Source organism: Colius striatus, chromosome 14 (assembly GCF_028858725.1).
Source record: "Colius striatus isolate bColStr4 chromosome 14, bColStr4.1.hap1, whole genome shotgun sequence".
In the NCBI taxonomy this organism is placed as follows: Eukaryota; Metazoa; Chordata; class Aves; order Coliiformes; family Coliidae; genus Colius; species Colius striatus.
The window spans coordinates 21,836,758-21,862,159 of NC_084772.1; the positions used below are offsets into that span (position 1 = coordinate 21,836,758).

At 63.3% G+C, this 25,402-nt stretch overlaps 5 protein-coding genes and 1 long non-coding RNA gene across 10 annotated transcripts; 3 read left to right on the forward strand and 3 right to left on the reverse strand.

Annotated features, from left to right (window-relative positions):
• The first annotated feature begins 203 nt into the window (after nt 1–203).
• On the forward strand, nt 204–3,408 carry VPS4A (vacuolar protein sorting 4 homolog A). The gene is made up of 11 exons (XM_062007158.1): nt 204–283; nt 562–673; nt 750–897; nt 979–1,040; nt 1,348–1,467; nt 1,600–1,756; nt 2,063–2,211; nt 2,291–2,372; nt 2,451–2,670; nt 2,771–2,911; nt 3,021–3,408. Exons 1-11 carry the CDS (start codon nt 263–265, stop codon nt 3,120–3,122), a joined length of 1,314 nt encoding a protein of 437 aa, XP_061863142.1. The 5' UTR covers nt 204–262; the 3' UTR covers nt 3,123–3,408.
• A 369-nt stretch (nt 3,409–3,777) lies between these two features.
• Nucleotides 3,778–7,614, reverse strand: COG8 (component of oligomeric golgi complex 8). 2 transcript variants are annotated; one of them, XM_062007156.1, is made up of 6 exons: nt 7,295–7,614; nt 6,894–7,101; nt 5,970–6,788; nt 5,266–5,434; nt 4,900–5,107; nt 3,778–4,036 (listed from the first exon to the last, which is right to left on the reverse strand). In XM_062007156.1, exons 1-6 carry the CDS (start codon nt 7,612–7,614, stop codon nt 3,907–3,909), a joined length of 1,854 nt encoding a protein of 617 aa, XP_061863140.1. In that variant the 3' UTR covers nt 3,778–3,906. The 2 variants fall into 2 exon arrangements, with proteins under 2 accessions (XP_061863140.1, XP_061863138.1); XM_062007154.1 differs by lacking the exon at nt 3,778–4,036 and having other exon boundaries at nt 4,732–5,107.
• A 48-nt stretch (nt 7,615–7,662) lies between these two features.
• Nucleotides 7,663–8,773, forward strand: NIP7 (nucleolar pre-rRNA processing protein NIP7). Its single transcript, XM_062007594.1, has 5 exons — nt 7,663–7,757; nt 7,836–7,922; nt 8,029–8,167; nt 8,247–8,387; nt 8,479–8,773. The coding sequence occupies exons 1-5, from the start codon at nt 7,702–7,704 to the stop codon at nt 8,596–8,598; spliced, it is 543 nt and encodes a 180-aa protein (XP_061863578.1). The 5' UTR covers nt 7,663–7,701; the 3' UTR covers nt 8,599–8,773.
• Nucleotides 8,774–8,930: 157 nt separating this feature from the next.
• TMED6 (transmembrane p24 trafficking protein 6) lies at nt 8,931–12,019 on the reverse strand. The gene is made up of 4 exons (XM_062007808.1): nt 11,081–12,019; nt 9,947–10,073; nt 9,634–9,779; nt 8,931–9,474 (listed from the first exon to the last, which is right to left on the reverse strand). Exons 1-4 carry the CDS (start codon nt 11,276–11,278, stop codon nt 9,250–9,252), a joined length of 696 nt encoding a protein of 231 aa, XP_061863792.1. The 5' UTR covers nt 11,279–12,019; the 3' UTR covers nt 8,931–9,249.
• An 84-nt stretch (nt 12,020–12,103) lies between these two features.
• On the reverse strand, nt 12,104–20,349 carry TERF2 (telomeric repeat binding factor 2). 4 transcript variants are annotated; one of them, XM_062007806.1, is made up of 10 exons: nt 20,057–20,349; nt 19,191–19,286; nt 18,534–18,664; nt 18,195–18,281; nt 17,513–17,659; nt 16,744–17,123; nt 16,048–16,431; nt 14,133–14,221; nt 13,428–13,480; nt 12,104–12,989 (listed from the first exon to the last, which is right to left on the reverse strand). In XM_062007806.1, the coding sequence occupies exons 2-10, from the start codon at nt 19,240–19,242 to the stop codon at nt 12,831–12,833; spliced, it is 1,482 nt and encodes a 493-aa protein (XP_061863790.1). In that variant the 5' UTR covers nt 19,243–19,286; nt 20,057–20,349; the 3' UTR covers nt 12,104–12,830. The 4 variants fall into 4 exon arrangements, with proteins under 4 accessions (XP_061863790.1, XP_061863789.1, XP_061863787.1 ...); XM_062007805.1 differs by lacking the exon at nt 20,057–20,349 and adding an exon at nt 19,385–19,566 and having other exon boundaries at nt 16,048–16,275; XM_062007803.1 differs by lacking the exon at nt 20,057–20,349 and adding an exon at nt 19,385–19,566.
• Nucleotides 19,828–24,268, forward strand: LOC133626759 (uncharacterized). The gene is made up of 2 exons (XR_009819756.1): nt 19,828–20,028; nt 24,061–24,268. It is a non-coding gene; the product is annotated as an uncharacterized LOC133626759 (long non-coding RNA).
• Nucleotides 24,269–25,402: the final 1,134 nt, after the last annotated feature.

Consider the following 25,402-nt stretch of genomic DNA (forward strand, 5'->3'; position numbering starts at 1 on the left):
CCCCCAGCCTGTGCCCGCGGGGGCGGGGCCTCAGGAGGCGTGTCCTGAACAGGGGGCGGGGCTAACAAGGGAGGGGCGTGTCCCGGGGCAGGGGGCGTGTCCGCGGCGCGGGTACCGGCGGGCGCCGGCAGGGGGCGGCGTTGCGCAGCGCCGCAGTTGCGGGCCCGGCGTCCCTCGCCCCGCCGCCGCCGCCGCCGCCGCCGCCGCCGCCGCCGCCGCCGCCGCCGCCGCCGCGCCAGGAGCGGCCGCACCGGGCGATGAGATGACAACGTCTATCCTGCAGGTACCGCGCCCCGCGCGGCCGGGACGCCGGCCCGGGAGGCCGCACCCGGCCCCGCTGCGGTGCCGGTCGGGAACAGGCCTCGGGCGGCCCCGGCGCCGGGCCCTGCCGCGAGCCCCGCCGGCTGCCGCAAGGGCCTCGTCCCGCCGGGCGCTGCGGACCGGGCCGCCCCGCTGGGAGCAGGACCCGGCGCCCGGCCCTCGCGGCGGGGGAAGCGGCCCGTCGCTGCTCCGGGCCCGCTGCCGCTGCCCGGCTGACGGCGCCGCGTCCTCCCCCGCCAGAAAGCCATCGACCTGGTCACCAAAGCCACCGAGGAGGACAAGGCCAAGAACTACGAGGAGGCGCTGCGGCTGTACCAGCACGCCGTGGAGTATTTCCTGCACGCCATCAAATGTGAGACGCACCGGCGGGGCCGCGGGGGGCCGGCGGCGGCGCGGGGCCGCGGGTGACACCGGGGGCGTCTCTGCAGATGAGGCTCACAGCGACAAGGCAAAGGAGAGCATCCGAGCCAAGTGCACGCAGTACCTGGACCGGGCGGAGAAGCTGAAGGAGTACCTGCGCGGCAAGGACAGGCAGGGCAAGAAGCCGGTTAAGGAGGCCCAGAATGACAACAAGGGGTGCGTAGAGGGGCCGGGGCCGCCCCTGCCTGGCGGCAGAGCTGGCCCTGCCCGCTCCTGACCCGTGTCCCGTCTCCCCAGGAGTGACAGTGACAGCGAGGGCGAGAACCCGGAGAAGAAGAAGCTGCAGGAGCAGCTGATGGGTGAGGGGCTGTGGGGGCTGCAAGGGGCACGTTGGGGGCGTCTGGCTGTGGGCTCAGTGGAGGGAATCCCCAACAACCAGTGAGGGGGCCTACAGGGACGAGCACAGGCTGTGGGGCTGGGGCTCAGGGGTGTATTGCTGGGGTCTTGTGGCCCCCAAAGCAGTCTGTGTGCCCACGGGCAGTGGGGTTGGTGGGAGGGGGCAGTCTGGTGGGGCAGGACAGGGGTCTCTGTCTCTCCTGGCTCTCGGCACACGGGGAGCACGGTGCTGGTCTGTGGGGCAGTGAGAGCAGAGCCAGCCCCTCGCAGGTGCCATCATGATGGAGAAGCCCAACGTGCGGTGGAGTGATGTGGCTGGCCTGGAGGGAGCCAAGGAAGCCCTGAAGGAAGCCGTGATCCTGCCCATCAAGTTCCCACACTTGTTTACCGGTGAGTGTCCCTGGCAGTGCCATGGCCGCTGCTCCCCAAGGACATGGTGCCATGAGGCAGCCTGAGTGTTGGGGACACGTGTCCCCATGGGCACACATGGCACCAGAGCTGTGACACTGGCGTCTGTCGCAGGGAAGCGCACGCCCTGGCGCGGGATCCTGCTCTTCGGGCCCCCTGGCACCGGCAAGTCCTACTTGGCCAAGGCTGTGGCCACTGAGGCCAACAACTCCACCTTCTTCTCTGTGTCATCCTCTGACCTGATGTCCAAGTGGCTGGGAGAGAGTGAGAAGTAAGGTGGCCACAGGGCCACGTGGCTGCTGGCTGCCAGCCTCCCCTCTGGCCAGGCAGGCAGTGCCACAGGCTGCCAGCACCCATGAGCCCATAGATAACGGGCCCCAGGGGAGAGCACGAGCTCTCCTGAGGCTCCACAGCCCAGGGATGGCTCCTCTCCCGGCATGGTGCTTGCCTCCTGGGTGCCAGTGCATGGCTGCTGGGGTGGGCACAGGCAGGGGGAGCCGGTGGCGTGTGCAGCTCTGCTGTGAGGATCCCTGAGCAGGGACCCCCCCCCACCTCCACTGCCCTGCTTCGTTCCCAGGCTGGTGAAGAACCTGTTTGAGCTGGCGAGGCAGCACAAACCCTCCATCATCTTCATCGACGAGGTGGATTCGCTGTGCGGGTCCCGCAATGAGAACGAGAGCGAGGCGGCGCGGCGCATCAAGACGGAGTTCCTGGTGCAGATGCAGGGTGCGGGGGGCGGGCTGGGCGGGAGGGCACGGCCGGGCCCCGGCGCCGAGCCCACGCTGAGCCCGCCCCGGCCCCGCAGGTGTGGGCAACAGCAGCGACGGGATCCTGGTGCTGGGTGCCACCAACATCCCCTGGGTGCTGGACTCGGCCATCAGGAGGAGGTGAGCGGCTGGGGCTGCGCGCGGGGCCGTGCCGCGGCAGCGCCGGGCAGCGTGCAGCTCACCCCCTGCCCTGCCCAGGTTCGAGAAGCGCATCTACATCCCGCTGCCCGAGGAGGCCGCCCGGGCACAGATGTTCAGGCTGCACCTGGGCAACACCCCGCACAGCCTGAGCGACGCCAACATCCAGGAGCTGGCCCGCAAGACCGATGGCTACTCGGGGGCTGACATCAGCATCATCGTGCGGGACGCCCTGATGCAGCCCGTCCGCAAAGTGCAGTCGGCCACGCACTTCAAGAAGGTGAGTGGGGGCTGTCCCTGGCTCTCCGTGGGTGAGGGGGGGTCCCCTGGCTGGCGGGGGGGCCACGGTGGCTGTGTCGCTGCCCCTCGGCTCCCTGCAGGTCCGCGGCCCGTCCCGAACCACCCCCGGCGCCTTTGTGGATGATCTCCTGACACCCTGCTCGCCCGGCGACCCCGGCGCCACCGAGATGACCTGGATGGAGGTGCCTGGGGACAAGCTGATGGAGCCCATCGTCTGCATGGTGAGTGTGGCTGCGGTGCTGTGGGGCACCCATCCTGCTGGGGCAGGGAGGGTGCAGTGAGCCCCTCGGGGCAGCGCCGGCGCTCAGCAGCCCCCCCCCCCCGTTGCAGTCGGACATGCTGCGCTCACTCGCCACCACCCGCCCCACCGTCAACACCGAGGATCTGCTGAGGGTGAAGAAGTTCACGGAGGACTTTGGACAGGAAGGTTAAGGGGGGACACCGGGTATGGAGTTGGGATGGCCGCGCCCCCTGTGCCAAACAGGTTCATCTTCTGCTCACTCCCCCTCACCCATTGCACTGCAGGGCCCGGCAGGGAGCAGGGCCCGGGGGGGGCTGATGTTTCTGGGGGGGTCAGGGGGTCTGAGCATGGGCTGGGCACTGGGTGCTCCTCCTGGCCCTGCCACACCCTTCTTCCTGCTCTTTTTTATTTTTTAAATTAATGCTGCTTCGGGTTCTGTCTTGTTTATATGAAAATAAAAACAATCGAAAAGCTTCAGCTGCTGCCTGGCCCCTCCCTGAGGTCTGACCCCCCGTCCCACTACCACCCCACCTGGGGCCAAGGCTGCTGCTGCTGCCCAGCCCCAGGGGTCCCCCTTCTCCAGCCATCCCAGGCAGGGATTTGTGCCGTGGGGCTGCTGTGAGCGTTGCCTGCCTGGAGCAGGTGATGCTCAGTGAGCCCTCAGCACCAGGGCTGCATCAGGGCTGCCCAACAGTCACCCTGAGCCCCAAACACGGGGAAACAATCCCCCAAGGCAGTGGGTCTGGTTCCAAGGCCCATCAAACACTTGCAGGTGTCAGGGGCTGTGAGGGCTGCCCGGGGAGCAGCTGGGGCTGGGGCCGGCGGGCAGGAAGGGGCGGGAGCCAGTGAGGCCTCACAGTGTGTATTAAAGCTGAGCAGAAGGCTGGTGCTGCTGCTTTGGCCAGGGCTGGGGGAGCTGCAGGCTCGGGCTCTGCTGCTGCTCCGCTCCACACAGAGAGGTGCCGGGGCGCGGGCTCAGTCCATCTCCTCAGCCCAGGTGAGGCTGGCGAAGGTGCGGGTGTCCATGCGGTCGATGTAGAGGATCCCGTCCAGATGGTCCATCTCGTGCTGGATGATGCGGGCGGCCCAGCCCGTGGCCTCCCAGCTCAGCGCCGCGCCGCGCTCATCCAGCCCTGCGGCGCGGGACAGCGGTGGGCTGGGGGGAGGGGCGGGGGGGGCGGGGGAGCGGCGTGCCGGGGGGGGTCCCTACCGGAGACGTGCACGGCCCAGTGGCGCGGGACGTGGGCAGAGAAGCCACGGAGGCTGGCGCAGCCCTCGGCGGCGGTGACGAGGCGGGAGTCCAGGACGCGGAGCCGCGGGTTGACGACGAGGCGGAACGGGAAGGGCTCGATGCGGTGCGCCCGGCGCAGCGCCGGCGGGTACTGGCGGCACAGCTCCGGCGGCAGCTCGGCCGCGAACACCCGCAGCGGGACGCCGAGCTGCGGGGCGCTGAGCCCCAGCCACGGCCCCCGCCGCATCTCGGCCGCCAGCGCCGCCGCCAGCTCCCGCAGCTCGGCGCCGCCCAAGTGCTCCGGGGCCACGGCGGCGGCGGCAGCGCGCAGCACCGGGGCCCCGGCCTGGCACGGGGCGGCGAACGGCGGCGTGGGCGGGCCCAGCACCCGCCGCCGCAGCGCCCGCCAGTACGAGCGCGGCCGCTCGGCCCAGCGCGGCGCGGCCCCGCAGCCCCGGGCCCCGCACGCGGCCGGCCCCGCGCCCCGCCCCGCGCCCCGCACCAGCGCCGCCGCCATCGAGCCCCGCGCCCCGCACGCGGCCGGCCCCGCGCCCCGCGCCCCGCACCGCACCAGCGCCGCCGCCATCGAGCCCCGCGCGCCGCCGCCGCGCGCCCCCGGGCGGCCGGGAGGACTCACAGCGGCCGCTCCGGGGGTTGGGGGGGACGGCAGGGCTGCGGGGTGACACTGCCCGGCCCGGCCCTGGCCCCGCTAGCCCGTGGCCGGCAGGGGGTCCGGCAGCAGAGTGTCCCCGGAGGGTGTCTCTGGCCCCTGTGCAGGCGGCACGGCGCCGGGCGCGGGCTCCTCTTCCCCCTGGGGCTGTGGGGTGCTCTCGGGGGCCGGCTCCTCGCCCGGCGCCGGCAGGAGGAAGGCCAGCGGCTCCCTGAGGGCAGCCACGTCGATGCGGCCCAGGTGGCCCAAGCGCTGCAGCTGTGTCGGGGGGACGCCTGCCAGACAGGGAGAGGGGGCTGGGGGGGTGCCCACGGGGAGCCCCCCACGGCGGGGCCGCGGTGGGACAGGGCTCAGGGAGCGGGGAGCCACGGGTCAGGGCACAGCCGGCGCGGCAGCTCTGCCCCAGCACGAGACACGAGCCCCAGAGCCTCACCCAGCGCCTGCGCGATCTGTGCCGGCGGGAACAGGACCTGGAGGCAGCGGTTCAGGTAGGGCAGCAGGTCCTCCACGAAGGCTGTGCAGAACTGGGCAAAGAGCTCCTGCTCCCGCCCGCTGAAAGCCGCCTCCTCCGCACGGTGGAAGGCCAGGATGGCTCTGGTCACCTGGAGAGGGGGAGAAGCAGAGGCAGTAATGCCTTGGAGTTCAGGTGACGCACGGCAAAAGGGACACTGAGGGGCTGGAGCACAAGGGTGCTGGGGAGGGGCTGAGGGAATGGGGGTGTTGAGCCTGGGGGTGAGGAGCGTGAGGGGAGACAGCAGCACTCTCTGACACTCCCTGACAGGAGGCTGCAGGGAGCTGGGGGTCAGGCTCTGCTCCCCAGTAACAAGAGGAAATGGGCTGGAGTTGCCCCAGGAGAGGCTGAGGCTGGAGCTGAGGCAGAACTGTGTCCCTGAGAGGGGTGTCAGCCCCTGTGCCAGGCTGCCCAGGGAGCTGGGGGAGTGCCCAGCCCTGGAGGGACCCCAAAGGCCTGGAGCTGAGGTGCTGAGGGCCAGGGCTCAATGGTGGCTGTGGCAGTGCTGGGGGAACAGCTGGATTTGATGAAGGCCTTTTCCAGCCCACATGATTCTACTAGGACTGTGCTCCGTGGAGTGAGCCCGTCCCCGGGCCCGGGCAGAGCTGCATCCCCCGGCACCTCACCTCGCCCAGCGCATCCTCCAGGCCGGCAGTGACGTCCTGGGCTAGGGCGATGGGGCAGCACAGCCGCAGGTCGTTGAAGGCAACAAGGAGGCCATTGAGGAAGCCGGCGAGGGGCGGGAAGTCCAGCAGCACCATGGGGGGCTGCAGCGTGCCCGGCTGCGCCGCAGGCACCGGCACCGCCGCAGCGCCCCCCAGCGCGACCGGCGCCGAGATGAGCGTGTAGGAATTCATCTCGTCCCGGAACCTCTGCACCGCCTCCCCCAGCGCGGCGCGGAAGGCGGCGGCGGCCACACGCTGGAACAGCGGCCCCAGCTGCCCGCGGAAATCCGTGCCCACCCTGCTGAAGGACAGCCCAAAGTACATGCACTGCCCCAGCAGCGAGTCCAGGCGGCCGCCCGCCCCGCGCCGCAGGTCCTGCTCCAGCACCCGCAGGAACTCCGACACCTTCTGCAGCACCCAGCCGTGGAAGATGGCTCCCTCGCCCAACGCCCGGCCCCCGGCCCGCGCGGGCGGCTCCTCGTCGGAGAAGATGGCGCGGTACTGAGTGACGATGTCAAAGAGGTGCACGCGGCACGCCTCGATGGTCTTGGTGACGTGGAAGTAGGGGTCGCGGTCGGGGATGGCGGCCAGGATGGAGCGCAGCCACGCGTCCCGCGCCTGCAGGAACTTGACGCGCAGCTCGGCCTCGCTCAGCACGTCCATGCGCCGCAGGAAGCCGATGACGCGCAGGCACGCCGGCAGCTGGATGTTGCTGCGGAGCTGCTGGATGAGCTGGTTCAGCATCAGCTGCGCCGACTGCCGCACCTCCCGCACGATGCCCTGCAGTGGGGACAGGGCTCAGCGGCGGGGCGGTGGCGGGGACAGGGCTCAGTGGCGGGGGGCAGTGGCGGGGACAGGGCTCAGTGGCGGCAGTGCGGGGCCCACCTGGAGGACGGGCACGGTGCTGTGCTTGCGCTCCAGCCGCCGCACGTAGGCCGCCAGCTCCAGCGCCTCCTCGTAGTAGCCGTTGCGCACGCAGGTGTCCATGAGCTGCGGGATCTCCAGGATCTCCAGGATCTCCGTGTGCCGGTTCAGCGTCAGGCTGTTCATGCGCCGGCTCAGCGCGATCTCCTCGGCGTCGCGCATGAAGGTGCTGCCGGATCGGGGCGGGATCAGCACCCTGCTGCAGCGGGTGAGCCCCGGTACTTTGCCGTCCCCCACCCTCCCCGTGCCACCCCCAGTCCCAGCCGGGCCCCCTCTCGCCCCACCAGCCCCTCCCTTGCCCCGGGGCTGCTCCCGCCCCTCAGACCCCGCTATACCCCCGCTACCCGCCCCGGTCCCCGCACCGGCAGGCGTCCTGGAGGGCTGGCAGGCGGCCCAGCAGGCTCTCGAGGCGGCTCTCGATGCCGCCGAAGCCGCGGCCGGCGCGGCCGGTGCACTCGGCGGAGCGGATGAACGCCCGGTAGTGCTCGAAGGCCAAGCGGCGCGTCTCCGCCCCGACCCGAGCCCGCTCCGCCGCCAGCCGCGCCGGCTCCCGGCTCAGCTCCGCCAGGCCCAGCGCCGCCAGCTCCGACACATAAGCGGCGAGCTCGGGGCCGGCGGCGCCCGGGGCCGCGGGGCCGCGCAGCCAGGCCAGCAGCCGCGCCTCCTCCGCCGCCGCCGCCATCGCGCCGCCGCCACCGCGGCACTTCCGGCCCCCGGCGCTTCCGCTTCCTCTTCCGCCGCCGGTTCCGGGCGCGGCCACGCGGGAGCGATGCGGCCGCTGACCGAGGCCGAGACCCGGGCGGTGTTCGAGAAGCTGGGGCGCTAGTGAGCGGCTGCGGGGCCGGGGGAGCCGGGGCGGGCCGGGGCCGGGCCGGGCCGCGCTGACGGCGTCTGTCCCCACAGCATCGGCGAGAACATCCAGCTGCTGGTGGACCGGCCCGATGGCACCTACTGCTTCCGCCTGCACCGCGACCGCGTCTACTACCTGAGGTGAGCGGGGGCGGCTCGGGACGGGCTAGGGGGGTGTGGGGCCGGACTGCCTGGAGCCCCCGGCCCGGGCGCTGCTGCAGCTCCATCCCCGCCCTGCTCCGCGCAGTGAGAAGCTGCTGAAGGTGGCCGCCAGCGTGCCCCGGGACAGCCTGGTGTCGCTGGGCACCTGCTTCGGCAAGTTCACCAAGACACAGAAGTTCCGGCTCAGCATCATGGCCCTGGACTTCCTGGCACCCTACGCCAAGGTGAGACACAGCCCCCGCCTCTCCAGCCCCCTGCCCTGGCACAGCCCTCGGCCCCTCACCGCCCTGGCTCCTCCTGCAGTTCAAGGTGTGGGTGAAGCCGGGCTCGGAGCAGTCCTTCCTCTATGGCAACCACGTGCTGAAGTCGGGCCTGGGCCGCATCACGGAGAACACGGCGCAGTACCAGGGGGTGGTGGTGTACTCCATGGCCGACGTCCCGCTGGTGAGTGGCGGCCGCTGCGGCCTCTGCGTGTCGCTGGGCCAAGGTGGGGGGCGGGGAAAACCCTCTCTGACCTTTCCTTCCTCGCCCCCAGGGCTTTGGGGTGGCCGCCAAGTCCACGCAGGAGTGCCGCAAGGTGGACCCCATGGCCATCGTGGTGTTCCACCAGGCTGACGTCGGGGAGTACGTGCGCAGCGAGGACACGCTGACCTGAGGGGCTCCGGCCCTGCGTGCTGGGCTGGATGGACCTCGCTGGGGCGGGGGGAGCCCGTGCTGAGGGCGGGCAGGGGGCTGGGAGCTGCTGCTGTGCAGCCTCACTCCCAGGGAGTGAGGCTCTGTCCCTGTGCCAGACCTCTCCTGCCCTTACATAAAGGCTGTTCCTCCTCTCAGAGTGCTGTGGTGCAGTGTGGGGGAACATCCCTCGCCCCTGCTGCGGGGCTGGGGCACGAGGAGGGGAAAGCTCCATGTCCAGTGGGCAGAGGGGTGCTCAGGCATGGCTGGGGGAGGCTCAGAGCCCAGGCTGAGCCTCAGGGAGGATGGGCTGCTTGTGCGGGGTGGATGGAGCTGTGATCGCTGCCCAGAGCGGGGCCAGGGCTCCTTTTATTGGCTGTCTGTTAGAAGAGGCGCGTGGGGACCCGAAGGAGGGACAGGGACGTGACACACCGACCCAGCACATGCAGCTTGGGCAACTGCCTGGTGCTTTTGTTCCTTTGGGAGGGTGTGAGCCGAGGCAGGGCCGGCGCTAGAGGCTGGAGCAGAGGGAACTCGCCTTCCTCCTCACTGCAGGACCCGTCCTCTCCTCCTGCTGTGTGCAGGGGCGGAGCAGCAGCTGGATGCCCGGGCACAGGGGCAGCTCTGGGCCCCGTCAGCAGTTCTGCCCAGGGGGGGGTTGCACGTGGAAGAGGCGCTTGAGGCAGTGGAGCTGCAGCACCCCGGAGAGGACGATGACGCAGCTCTGGGCCATGGACCACCAGCTGACGTAGCTGTGGTTGGAGTCCAGGAGGATGGAGTCGGCCGCCGCCCGCATCCGGGCGAAGTTGTAGAACCGCCACATGTGGAAGACGCGGATCTGCAGCTTGTGGATGCTGCCCTGGGGGACAGGCAGGCGGGGGCTGGCAGCAGGGCCTGGGGCTGGCAGAGCAGCTGGAGCCACAGCTCAGCCCAGGACTAACGCCCTCCTCAGCTCCCCTGGGGAGGTTGAGCCCGTCCCTGCTGTGTTGGAGCGCCCTGAGGTGACCCTGACACTCACCCCAATTGCCTCCAGAGTGTTGTTCAGCTCTTTCTTCTCTGTCTGCTTGTCCTCCTTGAAGTCCTCGTAGTAGACGCCGAAGTTAAGATACACCTGCATGAAGCCGAGGTGGTTTTTCTGGTTGTCCAGGCACAGCTCGTAGAAACCTGCAGAGAAAAGCGGTGACGGTTGTTCCCTGAGGAGCTGCTGCCATGCAGATGCATCCCCAGTGCTGGACCCCCACCCTCCCAGCTGGGGAGGGAGGGAAGCGTGGTTGCAGCGAGCGGCACGGAGCTGCTGCTCCTGCCTGTGGCTGGGCTGGGGCAGCAGGGACCTGTCTCCCTGGTGAGGAAGTTGATCTGTCCCCGCCCGTGCTCGGAAGCTCCAAGCTGGATGCCGTTGGGGTCTCTCGCTGTGACCAGGATGCTCCTGCTGTTGCCAATCCCCGTCGCCCGCTGGACCTGGAAACGGGGAAACAGCCAAAGGACACCCATCAGCCTGAGTCTGCGCCCAGGAGTCGGACAGGAGCCCCCAGCAGCCCTCGTGTGCAGGGCAGGCGCTCAGCAGGGACCTGCCTCTCCTGAGGGCTGGTTTAGGGTCTGTGAGGAGCTGCCCCCTCTGTTACTGAGGCCAGGAACAGCCTCCAGCGAGCTGCCAGCTGCCTGTAAAAGGAAAAAAAACCCAACCTGCAGCCCTGGATAATGAACCCTACAGCTCCCAACACCCACTCACGGCTGCAGGTGCTCACACAGACCCCACATCTCCCACCCTGGCTCCGTGCTGGCTGGATTGGCTGCTGCCTGGCCCTTGGGAGCTGGGGCTGTGCAGAGCCTTGAGGCCACGCCATGTTCCCATGGAGCCACTACTGAGCACAGAGCTGGAGAGAAGCTGCCAGCGCCAGGCATGTTTGTGCCCCAGCTCTCCTTCAAGCAGCCCAGTGTAAACAGGAGATAAAAGGGCTGCAGTTTCCCTGCAGGGAAACAGAGCACGGGGACAAGCAGATGGGGCTGTGCCCGAGACCTTCGGAGCCTTCCAGCTGCAGCTCGGAGGAGAGCCAAGGGCTGCCCAGCAGCCTCCAGCCAGCACAGGTGAGCTCCAGCACAAGGGGAACTCGGGGTGCTCGGGCACCATGTCCAGAGCTCTCAGCACCACGTGGTGGTTTTAGAAAGCGATTAAAAAAACTATCCATGGGATTGATGATGGAAGGTGCCTGAAGAGGCCCAGGCCCCGAGGTGAGGAGGGATCCAGGTGACTGCAGCCTTTCCCTGTCTCAACTGAGGACCTTCCCTACGCAAGTCCAAGCGCCTCAGCCCAGAGGCTGCGGGTCTGGAGCTCAGTTGGCTCCTGGCATCGATCCCACAGGGTCTGCTGCCTCGCTGTAGGGGAAGGCGATGGATGTGAGACCTGCTGCACCCTCCGAGGCCGCCGCCGTCGGGCAGCTGCCCGTGCCCCAGCCCACAGCCCTGACCTCGTAGCTGAAGAAGAAGCTGCCGTTCTGGTGTGCAAACTGCCAGAAGCACTCCAGGGCGCCCGCGGGGACGATGATGGCGAAGTCGTAGCGGTCGGCCCCGCGGAACAGCGGCTCGTCGCTGGCCCCGCTCAGGGGCTCGGTCCTGGGGCAGCCGGCGGGGCCCAGCAGCAGCAGCAGCACCAGCAGCAGCATCATCCCTGTCCACAGCCCCTGCCCTGGCAGGAGGGGACCTGTGCAGCAGAGGTAATCATTAACTGCCCCGTGGCAGCGCGGCACAGGCGCCGCTCCTCAAGGTGATCTGGGGCAGAGCAGGAGCAGGGCCGGCTCGTCCACCTTGGAGCTCACCCAGCTGAGGGGAGGCCGACCATCAGCCCCTCCCAGCTGCCTCTGCTCTGTCTCCTGAACAAGCAAATTCAGCAGGACAAGTGTTTTACTTCAAGAAACCTGCAGCTTCTCCAAGCCTTGGCCTGCACCATCCCTCCTGCACAGCCCGGGCAGGAGCTTGGCCAGGGAAGGGCAAGAGCAGGGCTCAGGCCCACGCAGCACAGACACATCTCCCCACAGGCACTGCCAAGCAGGGGCTTTCCTGGCTCCTGACAGGGCTCTAAGTGCTGGGTGCTCCTGGTGATCCAGGGGAATGGTTTTCCAGGCAGAGGGAAATGCAGAGCCTGAGCAGGTGCTGAGGGAAGCTGGTGCCAGCAGCGGCTGGTGAAGGCCGGAGGGCAAAGCAGGTGTTTGCAGGCTGCCTTCTCCCCAGCCCCAGCCACGGGGCCACAGCCAAGAGAGGTTGGCTTTAACAAATGCCCCCAACCCTCCCCTGCCCTGTGATTGCAACAGCAATCCAGGCCAGAAGCTGGTGCTTGGTGCCCATACCACTGTGGCTGCACCCCAAGACCTGCTGTGCCACCCCAAGAGCTACCAACACAACACCCCCAGCCCCACGCTGCTGGGAAGGGGTGAGCAGGGCACCCCAAACTGCCCCATCCCCCTCTGTAAGGCACCAGTCCACACTACTGCAACTCCTCTGATATCCAACAAGAAAGAAGCTTTATTTTACAGAAGAGCACTGGGACGTGGACTGAGCTGTGGCAGGAGGCATCAGTGCCCTGGGAGCTCGCCCCCTCGAGGGACTGCACAGGAGGAGGACGGTGCCAGAAAGGAGAACTGCCAGAGCCAGTGAGCAGGGGAACTTTTATCAACTGATATGTAAGTACCGAAACAAAACAAGCTTAAAGCCTCACAGGTGGGAGGGAGAAGTTCCCAGAGACACTCTGGCCCTCTACAAAGAACTACGAAAACAAAAAAACCCTGAAGCAGACGCCTGAATTTCTTCATCTCCCCAGCAGCTCTGGGGCTTGTGCTGCCTCTGTCCCTCCCAGGGGACCGAGTGCAAACAGACAAAACAAGCAATTCACAGTATGGACACTTAAAACACATAAAAAAAAGCTGCTGACGGGGTTACTCTGCCACCCGACAGCATCCAGGCAGGGAAAAGAGGCTGGGATTCCCTCTACAAAGGGGGCAGGTGAAGGGAGTCCCAGCCAAGGCTGAGCACACACAATTAGGCCAGGCAGCTCTGCCCAAGACCCAAACCTTGTGGCTGAAACTCTGGGCACGTGGTTCCTGTCAGACGTGTGCTTCGCCCTGGGGATGGGCACAGCAGCCTCCTCACTGCTCCTGCTCCGGTCCAGCTTCCAGAAGGAAAAGCAAGGTGGTTTTGGCACTGAAGGTGCCGTGGCTGCCAGCCTCAGAGGATGCCCAGCTTCTTCATGGTGCGCCAGCGATCCTTGATCATCACGGCCGTGCGGTTCTGGAAGGGGTACTTCTGGCAGATGGCCTTCCACCGCCCTTCTCCGAACTTCTTCACCCCCTCCTTGATCCACTCGCTCTCCTGTATCGTCCATTTCTAGGGAAGAGCACAGGAGCAGCCTCAGGGAGCAGCTGCACGTGGCTGAGATGCCCCCCCCCGGTGTGTTACCCCTGCCAAGCTCTGTGCCTGCAGCGTGGGGCAGGGCAGAGGCCTCCTGCCAGCAGCACCCCCTGGCCCCAGGCACTGCACACGTGCTCTGGTGGCCGTTACACCTGGGAGAAGCTCAGGGGTCCTTCTGCTTCCCAAAGCACAGCTCTGATCAGGTAAAGGTGCAGGGGTGCAGAGCACTGTCTGCCCAAGGGCCTGCTAGAAGAACTCAGCCCTGATCATCTCTGCAGGTTTGTGTGCTGGAGGCACAGGGCAGCGAATGGCCGGGGAAGGGCTCGGAGCGGCCGCCCCGCCGGCACCCTTCAGCCCCCATTGCTCTCCCACAGACCCAGGCCTCAGTGAGGGGACTCAAGGGCTCCATGTTACCTGTTTCTTGGAACCAAAGACTGAAGATCTGTTGCTGTTTGACCCAAATGACACTGGAAAAGAGGCAAGAGGATTCCACTTCAGCACGGCGCAGAGGCACAGGCCTCCTCCAGAGCCAGCCTCGGGATTAACTGCTGAAGCACGCAGGCAGCTGAGCACAGGAGCACCCCAACAGAGCCAGTTTCCTCCATCCCTCCCTTTTCTGCAGCTACAGCATGCACAGCCTTTCTCTTTCAGGCCCCAATTGCTTTACATGAGAGCTTTCCAACAAGGCCTGTGTTGTTTTAAACTGGTCAGTACAGCAAGAGCAGGGGCACCCACGCAGGATGCGCTACGCTGTACGCAGAGGCACCCACTGTCTGCTCCTTGTCACCAGCCAGGCTGCATATCCAGCTGCAAAGGAGACTGGACTGGAACATTATCTGGTTGAAAAGGTAATCTTCACCTTTATTTCACAGCACTAAAGCAGGAACAGGGAAAGAGCTGCACTTCCAGCATTTCCATCCTGCAAGCTGGGCACCGTTAGTCTGGAACCCACAGAGGAGTTTTTGGTGTGTGCTTCAGGTCAGAGGTACAACAAACTAACTCTCTCAGGGCTGGACAGCTGCCTGTTCTCTTGGGCTTTTAGGATTTCTGGTTTCAGGAGTCAGTCCCACAGAAGGCAGCCAGACACCCGTGCCTGAGCCCCAGGGCCTCTCCTCTTACCTGCATCGGAGAAGAGCTCATCCTCATCGCTCCAGCTGTCCTTCTCCTCTTCACCATAGGCACTGCTGTTCCACCTTCCCTGGAAGGACCTGCAGACAGGAAAGCAATTAGTGCCTGGGGAAAATGGCTGGGGTGGGGGAGGCACAGGAGCTCAGCAGGCAGGGTAGAGATGTGCCTGTAAAGCCACGTATGAACATCCCGCTGCCTCCTCTGCTGCTCTCTGAGGGGAACAAGTCCTGGGGAGCCCCTCTCTGAAGGCACAGGTAAAGCCTTTGCTCTTCCCACAAAGTATTTTTTTCTTATTGTCCCATTACTAATGCTACCAAAGTCAGCTGAGCTTGAGAAGCCTCATGGTGAGATCAGGTGCCTCAGAGCTGTCACCTGCCTCCAGCCCTCAAGCACAAACTTGTGAGATGAAACTCAAAGGAGCCACTGCAAAAGGCTCCCCCCTGTCTGTCACCTCCAGGTCATGATTAGGGGAAAGTAACTGCTCTGTGTTCCTGAAGTTGCCTTTTTCTTGCCCATAAGCCTTTGAGGCCCTGCTGCTGGCAGACACACACATGACTGGGTGTCTGGGCACTGGCACCACGGCTGCCACGAGTCCTGCCATGGAAAGGCAAGAATCACACAGACAACAAATCTCTTTCCAGGTGAACTGGAAACCAACATGCACAGCAGCAGGGCTGAAACTGGAAAACCTCTCAAGGCAGTGGCAGCAAACCATCACACCAAGTCCCTGTGCCCAGCCCCTTCCCAGGGCACACAGACAGATCACAGCAGGCTGGGAGAGCTCTCAGAGCTCCCCCTCCACCCACAACCTTCCCCAGCAACTCCAGACACCTCCCAGGGACAGGAACCAGCTGCAACGTCCTACTGGAAAGAAGCAGAAGGGATCAAGTGTCACTGCTCAAGAGTCCTTGAAGGAGTAATTTATGGAGTGACGCTCCCAGGAAGTGGACAGCATGAGGAGGGGTGGAAATCCCTTTCAGTGTCACCTCTGATGAACCCTGAGCAAGGCATCTGAGAGACCTCACCACTGCCTGGGTCAGTGCCAGCTGCCCCACATCTCCTCTCCCCTCCAAGGGACAGTGAATCCATCCCTGGAGCCGCCACCCAGCCCTTCCAAGCCAAAGCCTGGCGTTCCTGAGCCAGGACACCAAAGGCAACTGTGTTCTAGTCGTCTTTCCAAAGGCATCAAGCTCTCTCCTCAGTCCTCCCAGTTTCACTCCTGGGGATCGAGGACATCAGGATTATTGGCTGCTAACACGACTTCACCAAGCAAAAGGAGAGCAACTCAGACATCCAGGTAGAGCTCTCTGCTGCGCCCTCGTTACAGCCCACAGCTGGTACTCCTGAGACTCTTGGCCCAAGAGTCTGATACTGGTGTTAATTTTGGACTTGGGCCAGTGAGCTGACCTTGCTGTTTTCTGTGGGGAATCCTTACAAAAAGGACCCCCCCAACACAGCCTTGCTTCTGACTGCAGTCACTCAGCCTCAAGGAAAGCGATAACCTGCACGGGAGAAACAGCTGCAACCAGGAGCTTCTAAACCAACACAGGTCTGGGGGAAAAAGAAAGAGCTGAAGTGAGGTCAGTGTTGGATTTCTGAAGAGGAGAAAGGAGAGTGTGGTCTATTCCACCAGACACACCCATGGGCTGCCTGCAGCCCCAGTGGCACACACGGGACTCGCCCCCAGCACCAACCACAGCACCTCTGAGCCGCAGCAGCAGCCGGGTGGTTTCCCCTCTCCATCAACCCAACAGGAGCACGTGAGGGAGAGCCCAGTGTTTGCTGGGGCCGGTGCCACCCGTGCCAGCGGACAGGGACAGGCCCTGTACTCATCCTGAGCCAGAGGGGCTGCTGCTCGTGCTGATGTCAGGGTTAGGACGTAGCACACGAGACTCGGGCTTCGTACTTGGGGATCTTTGTAGACACGGGCTGGTCGTGCAATTTCTGACCAGGTCTGGAAGCAGAAGATACAACTGGCTCCTGGGAAGAGTCGGGGCTCTCGCTGGCCTCGTGCTGGCTGTCTCGCTCCATCACCAGCCTGCTTATGCTCAACGAGCGTTTGCTCTTATGGGGCATTTCAGCAGGGTCTGAGGTCTCAGAGCCTCGATTCTCCTCTTCTTTCCGTCTCTTGGTTCTGTGGGATACAGAAGGAGACAGTTGCTTGGGGAAGGAAAAGTCTGTTTGGTCCAGCTTGGTGAAGAGCACGTCAGAGTCCGGGGAGCCCGACAGGATCTTGAAAGCCTCCCTCAGGTCAGAGATGCCGTACGTGGTTACGGTGCCAGCCGGCTGCCTGCAAGACAAACACAACCCAGCGGGTCGCCCAGGCGGCTCCGGCGCAGGAAGCAGCCTCTGCCCTCGCTGTGACCCTCGGCAGCTGCCTGCAAACACCACCTGCTCCCCCCCTGCGGGCCACCCTCCTCCTCCTCCATGCCACGGTGTGCCAGGGCAGCTGGTGTCCAGAGAGCAAACCTAGCAGCCTCTGCCCTCCCTCCCTCCGTTACAGAACAACTACAGATCTCCAGGAAGATGCCCCAAACCACCTCCAGGCTCCGGCGGTGACGGCAGCCTGACTGCCACCACGGGGCCACGTTCCCCTGCCCACCTTCCTGAGTCCTTGCAGGATGCTCCTGGAAGCTCTGGAGCTGCTGCTGCTGGTTCTTTAGATATTTCCATAGGCTCTGAAGCATCTTCCAAGGTATTAACCACTGCTGGTAAGTGCTCAGGAGTTGCTGCTGGGTCAGTAGCTTCCTCCATAGGCTCAGGGGCTGCTGCAGGGTCATTATCTGCCCTTTCTGCAGGGCTGGGAGCTCCCTCGGGGGCTTCTGCCGTGGCTGTGGGCTCTGGAGCTGCTGCTGGGCCCTCTGCCCTCCCTGGGGGCTCTGGGGCTGCTGCCTGCTCCTCTGGCCCATCCCGGGACTCGGGAGTCGCTGAGGAGCACTTTGGGTCTTTGGTGTGTTCTGAGTTCAAAGTGTTTTTCATCACCTTGGGGAGAGAAGCAACACACAGCTACTGTGAGGGGGATTCCTCAGGCTGCCCCTGGCTGTTAGCCCCTCCCTGAGCTGCTGCCTGCAGTTCAGTTGGCACCACACACAGAGTTCCTATCTGTCAGTTCAAACTCCTTACAGAGACTGAAAAGTGTTCTCAGCACTAGAAACCTTTTAGGAAGGGACTCAAAGCATTTTGGATCCAACCCACTGTTAATTAGGTGCCTCAACTCCCTACTGGCAGAAGGAGGCACCTAGAAGCCAGGTTACTGTAGTCAGTGCCTCGTGGCAGGGGAAGGGCCAAAGCTGCCCCCCAGGGCCAAAGCTGCCCCCCAGGGCCACGCTCCTGCTGCCCCTCAGCTGGGCAGGGCCAGGGCACACACGTACCGACAGCAGCAGAGGCTCCGAATCATCCATGTAGGGCTTCAGGAACTGAAACACACTCTGCTGGAAGCTCTTGTAGGAGAAGTTTTTGACCAGAGGATGGGTGAAATCCTTCTCCTTGATGACAGCCAGCAGCTCATTCCTCTTTTTCTAGAGAAGAGGTAAGGGTGCTCTGAGGAGGTGCCAGGGTGGGATCTGGGGGGGTTTGTGGCCTCTCCTGGTGGACACTCTCCAGGCACAGCCCACCCCAGCCTGGGAGAGGCCAGGCAGGAGCAGAGCTGGCTCCTTCCACAACGCTGACCTTTGTTTCCAGTGCCCAACACATGGTGCTGCCTACAGAGAGGGGAAGGGGGAGCCTCTGCCTGCAGAACCAGCCCTTTGTACCAACTCCTGCTCTACACAAGAGCTGCAGTTTGCCTGGAGCCAAAGACTGGGGGCTGCTGCCTGGGAGCCCTTGGAGACACACGAGGGAGCTCCGAAGCAATGACAGACACGCTTTGAGGGCACGTCTTTCAAGGTGAGCTCTTTCCTCTCCATCCCCCTTCTCCCTGGGCAGCTTTCCCCAAGAGATGTGCCTCTCAGGGAAACCTTTGCTGCCTGTGATCCGGGTCACAGGTGCCCCTGACCCACCAACACTCCATCAGACACATCAGGGCACGTCCAGACATCCCCACTGCAGACTCACCAGGGTTCTGGGCTCCTTCCCCAGGTGCCTCTTGACAATCTTTGCTGCTTTATCAAACTCCTTGTTTTTGATGCAGACAATCACAGCCTGTGGGGGAACACAAACATGGGTTTCTCTGTGGGCACAGAGCAGACCACACTCTCCAAACCAGCTTTGGTGAAACACATCTCACAGGGCAGCACAGCTGATGGGGAATGGCTCAGCACCAACATTGATTGACACAGCAGACAGACAGGACCTGAGTCAGTGCTGACAGTGGTATCCTGCACCCACTCTCATTCACCCTTCTGAGAGGAAGACAAGCAGAGGAGTGCTTATTGAGAAAGAAAAGGGTCTTACAGCTTCCTTCACCATTTTCTGAACAGTTTCCATTGTCTTTTCAGGCACAGAGAACTCCCTCTGGATGAGCTCCAGCACAGCAATGGCCGATTCCAGGGGGGTGAGCTCTGACTCCTTATCGAAGGTGCAGTCTGCAAGAGTTGACAGTGTTGGTTTGTGGGGCCTTTGCAGTGACACCCTACAGCCAGCTCCTCCCTCCCTGCACACTTTGGCTGCCAGTTCTACAGCCACTGAAGGCCAAGATGAGAGGGAATAGCAGGCTGCCAGCTGCATGTCTAAACTGCAACACCCTCCCGTGGGCATGGAAAGCTGCAGGAGCATCACTTGACCACAACTAACTGCCTGGGGGCTGGAGCTGGAGGCAGAGCAGGAGTCACAGGGCAGGCTGGTACATTCAGGACAGCCCTGGAGCTTGGCTTCCAGCACACTGCTCTTATCTACAGCAGCATGACAGAGACACACTGGCTGCTCTCTCAGGCCCCTCACTCTCTAGGGAGAGCTCCTACAGCCACACAGCTCTGGCTCAGGGCTCTGCTCAGGACAGAGATAGAAGCACAGGGACACAGCCGCAGGCCAGGGCATACTCCGGCTGGGGGAGACGGCTGGGAGACAACTCTGGGGCTTCCCAGGGCCTGTCGGGGGGCGTCAGGGACTCACCGAGGTTCTCGCCTTCCTCGATCCGCGACAGCAGTTGCATCACGCGCAGCATCCGGGCCAGCAGGGGCTCCCTCTCCAGGGGCCGCAGCAGCAGCGCTGTGGGAGAAGCAGGCGGTTACCCAGGTGAGACCCGACCCGACCCGACCCGCCGCGCGGCCTCCCCGGGCCCGCCGCCGCTCCCGCCCCGGGCCCACCCTGCATGACGTCGCGGAGCTGCCGGAAGTCCCGGTTCCGGCCGGAGCGGTACGCCACCATGGCCTGGTGGAAGTAGAACTGCAGCACCCATCCGTTCACCGTCTCCTCGGGGACGCCGCCCCGCGCCGCCGCCGCCGCCATCGCGTCCCGCCGCACCGCGCGCCCCCGCCTGGCGGCCATCGCAGCGGCGCGCCGGAAGTGACGACAGCGCCCGCCGGGGCCCCGCGCGGCGGCAGGGAAGCGGGCGCCTACAGCTCCCGGCGTGCGCCGCGCCTACAGCTCCCGGCGTGCGCCGCGCCTACAGCTCCCGGCGTGCGCCGCGCCTACAGCTCCCGGCGTGCGCCGCGCCTACAGCTCCCGGCGTGCGCCGCGCCTACAGCTCCCGGCGTGCAGCGCGCCGGCCCCGCCGCGCTGGCGCCCTCTGGCGGCCGGGCCGTAGCGGGGATGGCGGAGGCCGCGCTGCCCCGGGGGCGCTGCTGTCGGCCCCGGGCCTCAGCCGCAGCGTCGGCGCCAGCGGAGCCCCGCGTGTGAGCCGGCCCCTGGAGCCTCGGGGCAGACGCGTCAGCAGGCCCCAGGCCGAGCCCCGTGCGGGAGCGCCGGCGTCTCGGGCAGGGCCTGCGTGCGGACCGCGCGCAGCCTTCAGGTAGGAGCCAGGAGCTGTTGGTACTTACTCTGGGGGTTTCACACGTCCTGCCACTGCTGAGGAGCCAGGGCGCTTTTGCACGCCCTGTGCCCCCGTTCCTGTTGCTCCAGCCAACTGCAGCCCCCTTCCCCTCAGCTGGAACAACACCGGGGCCCCAGGTTGGCGTTTTGGGGCAGGGGTTTCCCCACCGTGCCTCAGACTCTTGAGTAGCAAACCTGCGGCTCTGGGCTCCCAGCGATGCCAGTGAGCGAGGAGCACCAGGCAGCGGTGCCCGGAGGGCGGAGGTTGGTTTGGACAGAGGCCAGGCAGGCTGTGCAGCTGGCTACTCCAGAACCCCTCTCGCTTGGAGGCAGTGTGGCCTCAGCCCAGGGACCGCCACCGACACTGCTCTGCAGACAACGGGCTCACCTGAGGTGGAAAAGCACGTGAAAATTCCTCTGGCATTAGGTTATCCAGGATCCTCCCACCCTCCCCCACTCTGGCAGGGTTGAGAAGGAAACACACGTGAGAAAAAATCCTCGTGTTGGGTGGAAAACAGTAAAACTGGGAGGGAATTGTTATTGTGAAACAAAAGGAGATAAAAATAATCTGTGCAAGAGAGACGAGCAGCATGAGCGCCCCCGGGCAGAGCCAGGGCGGAAAGGGAGCAGCGTGGGCAGCTGGTGGGAAGGGGCAGGGACAGATCCTGGCGGCTGCTTCCTGGGCTGAGGCTGTGAGGGAGCCGTGTGCTTTGGTTAACAGGCTTCTGCTTATGAGCTGGTCATGAGAAATGCAGTTGTGAAGGGTCTGGAGAATAAGGAGCAGTTATGAGGAGCAGCTGAGGGAATGGAGGTGTTCAGGCTGGAGAAGAGGAGACTGAGGGGAGAGAGGAGCACTCTCTGACACTCCCTGACAGGAGCTGCTCCCCTTTGATGAATGTCAGGACAAGAGGAAATGGGCTCAGGTTGCCCCAGGGGAGGTGTCAGCCCCTGTGCCAGGCTGCCCAGGGAGCTGGGGGAGTGCCCAGCCCTGGAGGGACACCAAAGCCGAGGTGGTGAGGGCCATGAGGTAGTGGTGGCAGGGTGAGGGGAGAGCTGGGACTGCAGCAGCTTCAAGGGCTTTGCCAACCACAATGATTCTGTGAGTAGAATGGTTTAGTTCTTTTTTGGTCACAAGATGCAAGAGGCAACAGGGCTGAACTTTCCCGCTCTGCCCTGGCTGCTGGGAGAGGCTGATCAGCACCAGCCATTGCTGGGATGGCAGATCCTACAAGTTTATAGGAGTCTGAGCCGTTTCATTTTGCTCAAAGATCAGAATCCCTGCATTCCCCTCCCAGGGGGAGCAAAGCAGCTTTCCCTCTGCGGCGCCTGGACACACTGTTTGGGGGGCAGCTGCCCTCTCCAAGCCAGGCTTCACTCAGGAAGAGCAGCAGAGCTGTTCCTCACCACAGCCACATCCCCAGCCCCCAGGGAAGGTCTCATCCCGCTCTGTGAGGTGTGCTGCTGGCATGAGAGCCAGGCGGCTGCTGCAGGTCTGGGGGCGGTTGGGATGTGGCACCTGCAGGAGCTGTGATCTGATGCTGAGGGATGTCAGAGAGCAGAAACCACCACAGCAGAGCCTTAGGGCAGTGGGAAGGTGCTGAAGGAGCCCGGGGAGGGCAGGCAATGGGAGCTGCAGCCTTGGCCTCTCACCCCAGGCTCCCTTCCCACAGGGTTTCATGGCCAGCCTGGGCCAAGTGCATGTTCACAGCACCCAGCACTGGAAAATGAGCCTGAAATGGGGATGGATACAGAATACAAAGCCCTGGTTTGCTCTCTGAACCTTCTCCCACCGATGGCAGGGAAGCAGGGTTGTGGAAGCAGGCAGTGGAGCTGGAGTACCAGTGGCCTCACTGTCCGTTTCACCGAATCCTTGCCCGGTGTCATCATCAGTTGTTTCAGGAAAAGGTCTGGTGTTTTGTGTGCCAAAAGAAACACTGGCCAGGAAGGCACAAATTGCAGTCATGTTTGTGCTTTTTAGTCTTAACTATCTGATTTATGGATTTTGATGAAGTGATTAGGGATGAAAGAACACATTGCAGGGAAGGAGATGTGCACATTGCTGCCGTGCCGTGGCCTTCCGTATGAGCTACCGTGGAAAACAAAACAGGAAGATCACCAGGGGCTCCTGGTCACCACGTGCTTCTCTGGCACAGCACTGGCTGCATGTGCTGTGCTGCCCCAGGAAGGCAGCAGCACCTGCCACGAGGTGTTTGCTCTCTGGACAGGCAGGGGACAGCTTTCTCACTTCTGTTTGGGCTCAGTATGGTGAGAGAGAGCAGTGGTTCCCTTCTGTTGCCCAGTAAATAAAGACAGGGCTCATTATTTGTATTGCTAAGGTGCCTCAAAAGGCTGGTTGTGGAGCAGGATGCTACCCTGTTATGTGCAAGTGCAAAACAGGTATGGTCTTAGGCAGAGGACAGCTCTGGGGAAACAAGAAGCCATGAACCAGTGGGAGAGGGAAATGCTGAGGAGGATAATGAGTTTGCTTTGCAAAATGTCAGAGAAATGCTCCAAGCACGAGGGCTGCAGGGGAGGCACAAAGGCACTTATTGAAACAGTGACCAAGGGGGTTATAGAAGCTGATGCTGTGAAGTGATTTGAGGCAAAGGCAAGTGCTTCACATTGAACACAGACAGGCAGGAACCTGCTGGGAAGGGTCTAGAATATGAGACAGGTTTCGATGCAGCTGAGGAATGGGACCAGTGATGTTCCAAGAGATGGGGAGCCTGGTCTCAGTGAGAGGGCAGAGGGATCTTTGCAGGGGCTCTTTGTCTGAGTGGTACATGACTGCACCTGCCAAGGCCAGGCAGGAGGAGGCTGTGGCAGCAGAGGCACACACTGACAACATCCCACGGAGTGGGGTGGGGGGAGCTGCCTGTGTAGCAATGCCACATGGCGTGGGAACTGCAAGGTCACGGCAGCACAGGGAGCTTGAAATGCTTCTATGTCTGAGAGGACTCTGGGGTTACCCACAGAGCCAGGGAAATGTCCCTAATGATGGGCAAAAGCTACAGAGAAAGGATCAAACGAAGAAGAATAAGCTCAGTATTGAAGCTGTGCTGAGACTGAGCTGTCAGGTAGCCCTGAGGAGGTGCCAGAACAGCACACCACGACTTAATCATATACAAATACCTGGGTAAGAGTGTGTGGGCTTGTGCAGACAGAGCAGGTCCCTGGGGCTGCACCTACAGATGAAGTGTCTGTGCTGCTGCAAAACGTCCGAAGAGGAAGCTGTGAGGTCTGTGCCCTCCAGTCTGGAGCAATGCTAGAGAGCAAATGGAGGGCAAGGAGTTTTGAGAGCAGTGTGACTTCAGCAGCTGCTGTGCAGAGCCCAGGCAGGCAGAGAGCACCAGCTCTGGTGCTTGCAGGGAGCCGCTGCAGGCTTCAGTGGGGAGCGGAGGTACATCTGACAGAGGACTTCTAGTGTGCGTGCATTGCCTCAGCAAAGACACCAGACAAAGGGCAGCGTAGATGAAAGCACAAGAGAAACATTCCAGCTTTATGGCCATCTCAATAAAACGTCACACAGTGACCGGGTTTCATTTAGAGGGTGGCCACACGAAACCCTGCAGGTCACTGGGGCAGTACAGCAAAGGCGGCGTGTGCAGCCACACACTGCACTGCCCAGCAGGCTGCTGGAGAAGCTGGAAGCCCAGGCTGCTGTGCCAGCAGAGTGCTGGTGAGGACTCCAATGAAAGGCCACCAGCTGCCTGGGAAGCACGAGGCAGGAAGCACTTACAAACGTCCTTTGCATCAGCTACAAGAACTGAGTGTCTTGAGGAACAACACGAGGAAATGTCACCAGCAGCACACCAGGTACCAGAGGACATGAAACGTTCAGTTAAGGTCAACAGCTGCTGTGGCAGATCCAGGTTTATGGCCGATTGCCCAAGACAAAGAACATACCGACAGCAGGAGATAGGATTTGAGCCCTGCACAAATTAGACTGATCTGACTCCATGCCTTTTCTCGCGGCACTTTGTTCTTCCCCTTACTGTTCCTTTGATTGCAGCTCAATCCACACTTACTTGTGCCAACCCAGCAGAACAAGGCCAGGACAAGGCACCCTGTGAGAGATAGCTGCTATGCCTGGGCATGGCCCTGGGTTTCAGCCCTTTCCAAAGGTTGTGCATTACACCAGCGCCTGGATTGGAGACCAGGCTTGGCAGCACCACCGCACTGACTTTCTCTCTGGTAATAAAAGATACCCTTCTTTCCTACCAGAGTGACGTGGAGAATTTGTTTGACATAGAACCTTGGGCATTCAGTGAGCTGACTTGTCTTTGTATTTAAGTTGGGATACCACTGCTGAGCTGATCAGTCTCCCAGAGTGCACCACTGGGTATGTCTCACTGCCAGAGATCCCAGCTCAGCTGTGAGCCACGTACAGGCACTGACCTCATTTGGGCTCCTTTAAAATCCCAACTGTGGCAAACACCACAGATGTTAGCCAGCTCAAATTCTCTTTGCACAGACCTTTAATCTGTAGCCAGTGTTTGTAATTGCATTAGCACTTCTTACAACACAGAGCATTTCTACCTCCTCAGCAGTTACTGGAAAACAAACAGCGCACTGGCCAGTGTAACACCTGCAGCAAGTGTAAGGAAATAAATCCCACGGCCACAAATGCTAGTTCATAAATTAAACCCATCAGGATTACAAGTTACTTGGGTTCCTGAGCTTCCCAGCTGTCCCTAAACCTGTCCAGTGTGTCTGCCAGGAAAGAGAGGACTCACCAAGTGCCTCGCATCAGCTCTCCATGTGGACACTTTCCTTTAGAAGCTGATAGAAGCCATGGTGCTTGGAGGTGTGCTGTACCAGCACTGGCTCAATAACGGCCACGGGCTGTATATTCACACAGAAAGAATCAAAGCAAATGGAGCAGGGTAAAAGCCGTTCCCGTTGACGCTGGAATCAAAAGCCCACTGAAGGAGAGCCACAGCTCAGCCAAGGGAGCCTGCGAAACGATTCCTGCCAGCATACATCCTGCAGGCCTTCCTGGCCGAGCCGCTGCCCGCGGCCCCTGTCCCCGCACTGCGGGTGGCTTGCTCTGCTCGTCCCGCGGCATCGCGCCGGCCTTTGCTACCGGAGGCAGCCGTGCGGCGGCCCGTCACGGGTGGCTGCGGCTCCGGGGGCTGGGCTTTGGCGAGCTCGGACGGTCGCTGGCAGCTACAGGCACTTCCCAGCACATCCCGCTTTCCCTTCAGCCGCCCCACAGGCCTCACCGGAGCTGTCCTGAGCAGCGGCGGCCGCGGACGGCCCCTGGGCACTGCCGCGCGCAGGCTACTGAAGGCATCGCGCTCTCCGGCGGCGCGGGACGCGGCAAAAGCGGCCGATGCCCCGGCTGCCCGCCC

What these genes read in the sequence shown, in the direction of transcription:
- COG8 (XM_062007156.1), bottom strand. Translation starts at nt 7,614, where the DNA reads ATGGCGGCGGCGGCGGAGGAGGCGCGGCTGCTGGCCTGGCTGCGCGGC. An exon ending in GCACCGTGCCCGTCCTCCAG is followed by an intron (nt 6,789 to 6,893) that starts GTGGGCCCCGCA and finishes TCCCCACTGCAG; the next exon opens with GGCATCGTGCGGGAGGTGCG. An exon ending in TGGAGGATGCGCTGGGCGAG is followed by an intron (nt 5,435 to 5,969) that starts GTGAGGTGCCGG and finishes CCCCCTCTCCAG; the next exon opens with GTGACCAGAGCCATCCTGGC.
- TERF2 (XM_062007803.1), bottom strand. Translation starts at nt 19,565, where the DNA reads ATGGCCGCCAGGCGGGGGCGCGCGGTGCGGCGGGACGCGATGGCGGCG. An exon ending in GGAAGGAGCCCAGAACCCTG is followed by an intron (nt 17,660 to 18,194) that starts GTGAGTCTGCAG and finishes CCTCTTCTCTAG; the next exon opens with AAAAAGAGGAATGAGCTGCT. An exon ending in GTGTCTACAAAGATCCCCAA is followed by an intron (nt 14,222 to 16,047) that starts GTACGAAGCCCG and finishes TCCTGTCTGCAG; the next exon opens with GTCCTTCCAGGGAAGGTGGA.
- VPS4A (XM_062007158.1), top strand. Translation starts at nt 263, where the DNA reads ATGACAACGTCTATCCTGCAG. An exon ending in GCTGCAGGAGCAGCTGATGG is followed by an intron (nt 1,041 to 1,347) that starts GTGAGGGGCTGT and finishes AGCCCCTCGCAG; the next exon opens with GTGCCATCATGATGGAGAAG. An exon ending in TGGAGCCCATCGTCTGCATG is followed by an intron (nt 2,912 to 3,020) that starts GTGAGTGTGGCT and finishes CCCCCGTTGCAG; the next exon opens with TCGGACATGCTGCGCTCACT.
- NIP7 (XM_062007594.1), top strand. Translation starts at nt 7,702, where the DNA reads ATGCGGCCGCTGACCGAGGCCGAGACCCGGGCGGTGTTCGAGAAGCTG. An exon ending in GACCGCGTCTACTACCTGAG is followed by an intron (nt 7,923 to 8,028) that starts GTGAGCGGGGGC and finishes TGCTCCGCGCAG; the next exon opens with TGAGAAGCTGCTGAAGGTGG. An exon ending in CCATGGCCGACGTCCCGCTG is followed by an intron (nt 8,388 to 8,478) that starts GTGAGTGGCGGC and finishes CCTCGCCCCCAG; the next exon opens with GGCTTTGGGGTGGCCGCCAA.
- TMED6 (XM_062007808.1), bottom strand. Translation starts at nt 11,278, where the DNA reads ATGATGCTGCTGCTGGTGCTGCTGCTGCTGCTGGGCCCCGCCGGCTGC. An exon ending in GCTTCTTCTTCAGCTACGAG is followed by an intron (nt 10,074 to 11,080) that starts GTCAGGGCTGTG and finishes CCCCGTTTCCAG; the next exon opens with GTCCAGCGGGCGACGGGGAT. An exon ending in ACACTCTGGAGGCAATTGGG is followed by an intron (nt 9,475 to 9,633) that starts GTGAGTGTCAGG and finishes CCTGTCCCCCAG; the next exon opens with GGCAGCATCCACAAGCTGCA.